General features: G+C 39.1%; 1 protein-coding gene across 1 annotated transcript; it reads left to right on the top strand.

The window, feature by feature from the left end:
* Nucleotides 1-1738: 1738 nt before the first annotated feature.
* LOC104400854 (tumor protein D53 homolog) lies at nucleotides 1739-8129 on the top strand. The gene is given in 3 exon segments (XM_010012580.1): nucleotides 1739-1775; nucleotides 2397-2512; nucleotides 7977-8129. Coding segments are annotated over 3 exon segments (306 nt in total).
* Nucleotides 8130-9466: the final 1337 nt, after the last annotated feature.

The raw sequence follows: 9466 nt of genomic DNA on the forward strand, positions 1-9466 counted from the left end.
AGGAAGTTTCAGAACTGAGACTGGCAGAAGACTGTAACCCACAGTATGGTGGAGAGATGTTCAGACTAGAACTATGAGGTGGCTGAAGCGAAGTCTTTGCAGGGGGACAGTGACCATTAGGGAAGATTCTGGTGGCTTGAGCAAGAATGTGGAGACTGAAGGATCACGTTAGATTTTAGAAGACTTAGAAGCAAGCGGTAAGAATTGGGAAAGGGACTGGCACTGGATGGGGTTGCGGAGGATCATGCCAAAGATTGACATGCATGTGCTATTTTGGAATGAATTGTGATTTCAGTTCAATCTTGAAGTTTGAACTTGACCAGTGGGTCTAGTTAAGTGTTAGTTGTCTTTGGTATTTTGGCTCATGCTGGTTTCCATCTCAAACTGTTATCCAGCAGTTCTGGCCTCTTTACCTAGCCAATCCCAAACTAAATGCTGTCCCTTGAGCATAGATCTGCCTTCTTGTTAGCTCGGATATTGGTCACTCCAAGATTACATCATCTCACATTTACCCCATGAATTTCCTTAAGGGTTTCCAGTCTTATCCCTATTGCCCCTGAAGTTCTTCCTGGTGTTTCCAAGACCTGTTCCTTCATCCATGAAAAAAGAGACTGCTTTCAAGACCATGATGACTAAGTTTAGCCCGATTCCCACAGCAACACTATCAATCCTCAAACACATGTCAAACAATTGTATTTAGAGACGGAGGGGTGTTAATAAAGGTGATTTGCAAGTGTTCATACTGAACAAATGCGCTTTTCTTTTGTTGTGACTTCAACAATCCAGGTTTTCCTGGCAAGCTGCTTTTTGGGTAATAGCTAAGGTATCAGCTACTTCTGTATGCTTTCATGTTTTAAAAGGGTTTGTGCTTGAAGGTGGTGCTCTATTATTGCACACTGTGCTAGGCAGGGATTCAGCACCTGTGTTGCTGCTCTTTATCTTCCCACTCAGGGGAGGTTGTAATTAACAAGGTTGAGTTCACCACATTGTGCTCTGCAGTGAAGTTGATGGTATGAATCAAATCAACTCTCTTCTGTTAAATAGAAGGAAATCCAGGTACACTGGGGATTCTAGGTAGAAGAAATGATGGAGAGCTGGATGGAGTTTTGCTTTCTATATGAAAATACACCATACTCAATTTCAAGTTGTTGAATACTTCAGATTTGCTGCTGGCAACCTCTATTCCCTACTGCCAGAACTTAAAGTTAAATTCTAAGCACCATGTAATAGAGTATAGAGGCCTCTGTGGACCTAGGAAAGGAATTGTTCTCTTATGTATTAAGCAGTATACGTATGTCAGGAGTCAGACGAGATGGCCGATTACCCTGCTAAAGAACTGAAATACAGGGAAATGTGCTGTCCCAGGTGCAGTCTGGAGGAGAATGTTCTTCCACAACAGAAACACATTGAGAACTTTAAAACAAGTCCCCAAGAAGTGAGAATGTTTTCTGTTACCTTCTGTTTTGCATTGTTTTCTTTGCAGAGAATGAAGAATGAGAGGCTATTAATGGCTGGAACCACAGCAATCATTCTTCTCTTTACTGAGTGATTGGGACATATGATATATTTTGTTTTCTCTGTGTATATTATACCAGGCAGGCACAAGTCTCACAAACATTTATGTATGTGATCTTGGTTATCATACATACTGATCCTGGTCTTGGACATGCATAAGAAAGTAACTGGAGCTCCATTATAAATGTTAACCCTTCACAGGTTTAGATTAGGCAATCAAGGTATGCTTATCTCTAACGTTTAGAAAATTCAGACAGTAGGTATGGCATTTACTTCTGCAAACTGTGAACATCTGTAATGTTCTCAAATTGCTGCAATCAGAGGTACTTTTAAAGCAAACTTTGCTCAGTAATCTACTTCCTGTATTGCTCAGTGTACTATTGCTGCTGTTCACATCAGTGATCCATGTTAGCCAGCTTTCCTATTTCGAAGGAAAAAGATGTTAAGATGTTTTTGGTTTTGTGGGGGTTTCTGTTTTGTTTGTTTGGGGGGTTTTGTTTGTTTGTTTGTTTTTTGGTTTGGGTTTTGTTTGGTTTTTTTTTTTCTTTTTGTTTTTTGTTTTTTGTTTTCATTCTGTATTGTTAGAAGCAAGGAAATGCCTTGCCAGGGACTACTGAGGTCCAAGTTGGTTGCTTTCTGGGAATGTGTGGTGCTTTCACATATTAAATTGCCTCTGTGCGAACATTACCATCCAGTAGCTTTTCAGAAACAAAGAGGGACAGAATCCAAGTGACCTTTAGCAGGAAAAAGATTATTTCGTTTTCTTTTGGTTTTTTCCTAGTGTGTGAATACACTATCAATCTTAGATTTTAGGGGAAGTCAATACCATAGCTGAAATAATTGATAATGATTGTCTTGACCTTTTAACTCTTTACTTTAAGGCCTGTTGGAAACCCAGTCTTTGCATGAAGCAGATGAAGATGTGGTCACTGATGTTGATTTCACCACTATGATTTCTGAAGAAGAAAAAGAAGAGTTAAAGACTGAGCTAGCCAAGGTAATGAATTTGAATTGCTGTGAGTGTTACTGTTTTTACTTCTTTAAAATGGAAGATACTAATTGTAGGATGAAGTACACATCATAAAGGTATTCTCTTCCTTTTTAGTAAAATTATTTTAGGCTACAATAATGTGAAGCAATTAATTTCCTGGAAGATATCTTTACTTGATGATTGTAGAGAGAAAGTTAAATATACATTACCACTTTATTCAAGATGTGCCTTTTATTTATAAACATTCCTTTATAAAGAATGAAAGGTGTTCTTCTTACTAGGTCTGTGATACTGTTGCTGCCATGGTTGTGACACCTGATGGAAAAGATTCTTTGTCTGGTGCTCAGAGAAAAAGCTAGAGATGGTTACATAAGAGACTGATGATGATAACATCACATTTTTGTTTCCTTTGGCACTGTCATGTTTGGAGAGGGTTATATTTTTGTTTTGCATTTGTTGTTTGCTTAATTAAAGAACTTGATGTCATGACACCATAAAGGGGGTTAAAAATAATTCTTAATAACAAGGAGATGGGAGGAAAAAGGTGTGAACCATGCAGTCTTTCTTCTACAAAGATTAAAGAGATTGCCTAGATTTGGTCTACAGTGGGAGGGTGGATTCAGTTTTAGTTACTGCTGCTGAATACTGCAGAAACAGTGAAGTGAAATTTCAAAATGGATAACAAGAGAATGGGAAGAAGTGAGTATTTATTTTCCATATGAGACAAATAACTGAAATTACAGCTGTAGGAAGGGGGAGTTGGTTTTGTCTTAATTGAAATAATGCAACAGAAATATGTAAATTAATGTTAAGCTGTAATATTAAATACTGTAAGAAGTCACATTCTTAATGACTCTGAAGTCATTTGCTTTCAGAACTGATTTAGGATTTTCCACTTAAACAGAAACCAAAAGACTGGTTTTTTGCTTTAATGTTTTATCAAGCCTTGTGTTTCTAAGTTGCTAGTTAATTTTTACTTCTTTGCTGATTGTCACATCTGTAAGTAATAAGAGGGCAGCTGGAACTTTACATCTTCAGCTTATCATATAACGATGAAGTAGGAGTTGGGATGTTCATCATTGGGTCTTCATCAGAACAGAGACAGTGGTCACACTGAAACACTGGAGGTTCCCTCTGAACATTAGGAAACACTGTGAGTGTGACTGAGCACTGGCACAGGTTACCCAGGGAGGTTGTAGAATTGCTATCCTTGGAGATACTCAAAAGCCATCTGGGCACAGCCCTGGGCAACTAGCTCTAGGTGTCCCTGCTTGGGCAGAGGGCTTGAACCAGGTGACCTCCACAGGACCCTTCCAATCTCAGCTATTCTGTGATTCTCTTTTCTGGTGAAAGGAACTTAAGAGGCAGATGGAAACAAGGAAAGGGAAAAATCTTCCTACAACCATCTGAGAATGGTATGCCTCTCTCAAGAGAATTAATCTCAACAGTTTCTGGGCAACTGTTCTGCTTGACGATGCCTGTGGGAGAAGAGAATTCTCAGTGGCTCATGGTAGAAATGCTTTAATCCATGTACCAACACACAAGTGAGAGATTGTCTCTCAAATATTATGATTTTGGCTGACCTAGAAGTTATTTTCTGAATTGCTCTCAGTAGTTTTCTGGCATACAGCTTATGCTTAAAACCAAAATAAAAGTGATAATTATTGTAAGAAAGGTTTGGAAAACTTTAATTTACAGTGAAACAAGTCTAAAGCAAAATGAGGCTTATGATTCTTAGAAAAGACTGTAAAAAACATGTCAGGCCTTGATTCTTTCAGAAGGAAATCTGTGGGAATTGGCTAATGTTTCCTTTTGAAAAGCTATTAGTCTTTACTTTCAAGCCCCCTCTGCTCCACTGGTAGTAGTTTTGTTTTCTTTCATGTCCTTATGTGTTCGATAATACCTGGTTGAGCCTGCAGGAACAAGCACCTTTCTTACTGTTCTGAAAGGTTCAAATCTTCCTTAATGCTGCAATCATTTAATAGCTGGTATAATGGGGAGCTGTTATGAGCACCTGTTGTGCATGTATTTAAACAGAAAATACATGTTCCATCTCTGTTGTGTGTCTGCTGTTTATATTCTCTGTCTTCTTTCTCCTCCTCCTCTTCTCCTGCTAGTATTCTGTTTGTACTGAAAGCTTTTCAGGGTATGGGCTAACTCTGTTCTTATATTTGTAGTCTGGCTAACACAGCAGGGCTCTGACTCTAATCAAGCCTTGGAATTTCTACAATGCAAGTAAAATATGTAACTCTTACAGAAACTTCTATCAGTCATTTAAATTAATAGAGGTCAGTTTGGAATAATAGTGGGAAATTCTAGCCCAAAAATTTTATGTAAGGCCAGCAGCTTGTTAGCAGAACAGATTCCCCCTTCCCCAACCTCCTCTTCCTTCCTCAGTGTGAGGAGCATGGTACAATGACTCTTGAGTCATGATGGGGGCTGAGGTTTTGATCTATCTATCTCACTCACTGCTGTCAGTTGTCCTTCCATTATTCTCATCAAAGTAGTCATATACTCCTTGCTGTCTTCCCCCTCCCGTACCTTCACAAAAGCAGCTATTCGGTTTGATGTACAAGCTTGCTAGCTGATACACATGTTCTAAATTCAGCTGTGTGTGCTACTGCATATTTTTTTCCCAGTGTGAGGAAAGATGTGAGTAGCTTTTTCTGCAAGCTTATGGCTAATTTTGAGTGTCCCTGAGGTCTCTGGGTGCTGTTCACTCAAGGAAAAACTTATAAATCAACAGGTACTCAGCCTGGAGGTGTGAAATTTTAGCTATATGATTTGGTGCAGAGGTGAAGTGCCTATTATTTTTGGTGCTATATTATTCTGTTCACAGTCAAAACTTTTCTTTTAAAAGGCTTTTACAACTACTTTCTTTTAAATAGTAAGGTGCTCACATTTCCTTGCAAATATTTCATGCATTTTAGTGTACATGTTATAATACTCAGCAATTTTGAAAAGGACAACAGTTCAATAACAGTCACTAGTTTACTAAATATAATGGCTAATCAAAATGTAAGGGTCCTATGGATTGACTTCATGATTGCTGTAATTTTCTTTGTGTCTTTAAGTCCACTAAAAGGGAGAAGAGAACTTTGTTTCTGTCTGGTGCATCTATATTCTTATGACTCTGTTGCACTTAGAAAGAAGGAAACACAGAATCATAGAATAGTTAGGATTGGAAAGGACCTTAAGATCATCTAGTTCCAACCCCCCTGCCATGAGCAGGGACACCACACACTAAACTACGTCACCCAAGGCTCTGAGGAGTAGAAATTTGTATTTCTATTGACTTAAGCCTTAGTTTCATAAGGGATTCTGCATTTGTAAGAGTGGACTTTTCAAAAATGCCTGAGCAGGTGATGCCTGACTTCCATGGGAGTTAGGTATGTAACCTGCTTAAACACTCTTCAAGATCCTACTATAAGCCCTAATACTTTCTACGTACCTCACAATCTTCAATCACTGATGTCTGAGCACTTGCGGGAGGCTTTGTGTCTACCACTATTTTAAAATTATGGGACTTGAGGAGGATTGTGGCACTTCAAAACTGATGTCTGAAGAAAGATAATATATTGTTCTTAATACAGTCAAAAATGTTTGTACTTAATGCCATTGGGTGCACAGTTAATGCTTGCTTAGGGCTTTATAGCCTTAGGTGTCTATTCAATGGAACAGATGGAAGGTAATTTTAATAGAAGCCCTCAAATGTTTACATATCCAGGTACCTAATGGTCAGCCTCGTGCTAGCTCATATGGAAAGCATTAATGTTTTATGTACATGTAAGGATACAGGTATTGGTTTAAGTAAAGTTCCTTACCAGTGTTACTCAGGCAGACTTGTGCACTAAGGGGTTTGCTCTGGGTGGGAAACAACTAAAGGGAGCTCTGAACTGCTGCCTGAGGAATGCTGATATCTGTGATTTCTTCTTTCTGTAAACATTTAAGCACCTATCCTCTCAGAAGAGAAATTCACATTGCCTCTTGACAGCATCTCATTTGCAGGTTAGGAATATAATGGAGCATAAAGGACATGGGAATGAATAAAGCAATTTTGGACTGTTACATATTTTACTGGCGAAGTGTTAGCATCACAGGCATTGGTGAAACTGAGACCTTCTGCTTCATTGAAGTAATGATTTTGCTTTGTGTTCAGAGTCTTGTTGCTTAATTCCTGAGCTACTTGAATAATTTAGATAGCAGGTAGTGACAAAAGAGAAAGTGATAGCTGGGGACTTCAGGTGTGAGACCTTTCCAAGAACAATGAGCTTGCAGCCAATTTTAAAGAGAAGCAGAAGGCCTGAGTGTATAAAGTAAAAATGATGCTAGTATTGACATCCTAAATATAGCCCTGGTGGTCAGCAACTGATTCAGCTGGTGCTTGCCTCATTCCCTGCAGCCTATGGAGTTAAGTCACAGGGAGGCTGTGGTTCCAGGGAGCTTAGCATACGGTAATCAGATACATTGCCATATGTTATTCTATTAACATATGGAGGAAGGAACACAGTAAGGGTATTTCTAAACCTGAAGTGAAAGGCAGCTGGTCTGCTGTCACTTGCTCTTGTTAGCTCCAGTACCTTTGAGTGCTGCTTGTATAGCTGGCTTGGGTGGCTCTGGGATGAAGAATGGACGCCCATGCTTACTGGAGTGCTGCCCAAGGGAGAGAACCTGAGACAGTAGCAGGCTGATTCCATGGTCCTTCTTCTCAGTCAAGTGTTCTGGTCCTTGTCTTGCTAAAGTACTGGCTTGATCTAAATGTTTCAAGTAATGTCCACTGCTGGGAGAGTTATATCCTTCTGGGCTGAATGGCATCTTTGCAACTTGAATTTGCATGGTTTGGTTAGTGACTAGGAGCTCTGAAAAGACTAATCTGCTGTGTTCTGAATGTTTCTATACTTTGGGCAGTTCCTGTTCACTCATGTTAACAATCCATCTGTTATATGTTTTCATGTTACTATTTTGAAATATGTAGGACCTAAAATATGCAGATAAAATGCATGTGACATGAGTGGAAGACTGAAAAGCTACAAATATGAAGTTAAAAGCCTGTGCATTCAAAGAGAGATATTTGACTGAATTATCCAGTCTTCTCTTATTCTGCCTATTCTCATTTTACTAGCGAATGAGAAAATGATATTGGAGACTAATAATGCCCTAAGGCAAATCTTGGTAAAGTTGCTTGATAGTCACTTCCTTGCTGGAGAATTCTGTCTCTTACCAGATGCATGTGTACGATAGTGCACATCGGTGGCACAGTTTGAGACAGTAATTTAATGTATTGTCAGCCCTGTTCTGGACATGTCTGTGATCTCCACAAGCACTTTAATCTCTCTGTGTCTCTAGTCACCTACAAAAAAGTGCAAGCTTATGTGAGGTTCATCTAATCTCTTAACATTGTATGCATTTATCAGTCCTTGGGAACAGGCTAACACCTTTCTCCTTTCTCCTCCCTCTTTGTTTCTCTCAGCTAGAGGATGAAATTTCAACTTTGCGGCAAGTGCTAGCAGCCAAAGAAAAGCACCTGGTTGAAATTAAACAAAAGCTTGGAGTAAGTTTGATGAATGAACTGAAACAGAACTTTAGCAAAAGCTGGCATGATATGCAGACAACTTCTGCGTGAGTACAGATCTTACACAAATTCATCCTTATATGTTGTATACGATGTTGGGGGGGTTATCTTGATGAGCTCTGGTATGAAATTTAGCAATTGAAATGCCTGTCTGAATGAGTAGATTGCAGGGACAAACATGTCAAGCTTCTCAGAGCAGGGAGACCTGAAAAAAAGCCTTCCACAGCAGCAACATGCTTTGCTACTGTGTTGCACCTCACTCTTGTAAAATCACAGGGACTAAAACTGTTGTGGTCCTGAGAAGGTTATCTTCCTGACACATGATACATTCTTAGGGAGTCCTGACTAGGGGGAGAGTGAATTTTTAAATCTCGATGTGTTACATCTCTTCAGCTTCCAAGAGAGGCAATGCAAAAAGTAAATTAAAACCAAAATATTAGCAACTATTTAAAAAAATAGTACCATAATCTGAGTTATAAAGAATACTGCCAGGATCAGTTGATGTTTGACTCTGTTTAATTCCTGATTTTGGTTATCCAAAAGAAACAAAAATATATGTTGGAGTAACCGTACCATCTTTGAGGTTGTCATAAGTCCTATGTATTCAAGTTTTTTGTTATTTTTCAGCACTGTGTTCGTAGGCAAGTCCCAGAAGCCTCTCACAGCCCTGGTTTAGCACTATGCAGAGTGTGTAACTAGTTCACAAGAGTTCAATGAAACACAGCTTTGGGTTCCCAGGGTGAAAAATAATGCATACATATGAAGAACTATTACTCTGCTGCTGTTGTTGGAGTGGTTTTGACTCAAATTTTAAATTTTAAAATTTTTTTTAACCAGACCAATTATACTGTGGAATTCTATTCCAAGTCAGTTGCTGCCTTCAAGAAGGGTGCCTTATAAAAGTGTACCAGTTCTTGGATGAGGAAGCAGAAAAGGGAGGTTATTTAGGCTGCAGCTTGCTGCCAAGAACTACTGGTGCAAGCCTTTTGTCTCACATAAGAAAGGAGTTAAAAATACACATATAGACATAGTGATAAGACCTATCCTGAATCTGCCACCAAAAAAAAAAAAAAAATTTCAAACCCAGGATAGGTAGTGTTACTCTTTGCACTGTATCTGATAAAGATAAAACTACAAACTCCAGAGTTCTAGGAATCATAGAATCATAGAATAGTTAGGGTTGGAAAGGACCTTAAGATCATCTAGTTCCAACCCACTGCCATGAGCAGGGACACCACACACTAAACCATGTTGCCCAAGGCTCTGTCCAACCTGGCCTTGAACACTGACAGGGCTGGAGCATTCACAACTTCCTTGGTAAACCCATTCCAGTGCCTCACCATCCTCACTTCTAAATAACTTCTTCCTTATATCTAATTTAAACTTCC

Source organism: Nestor notabilis, unplaced genomic scaffold (assembly GCF_000696875.1).
Source record: "Nestor notabilis isolate BGI_N333 unplaced genomic scaffold, ASM69687v1 scaffold14114, whole genome shotgun sequence".
In the NCBI taxonomy this organism is placed as follows: Eukaryota; Metazoa; Chordata; class Aves; order Psittaciformes; family Psittacidae; genus Nestor; species Nestor notabilis.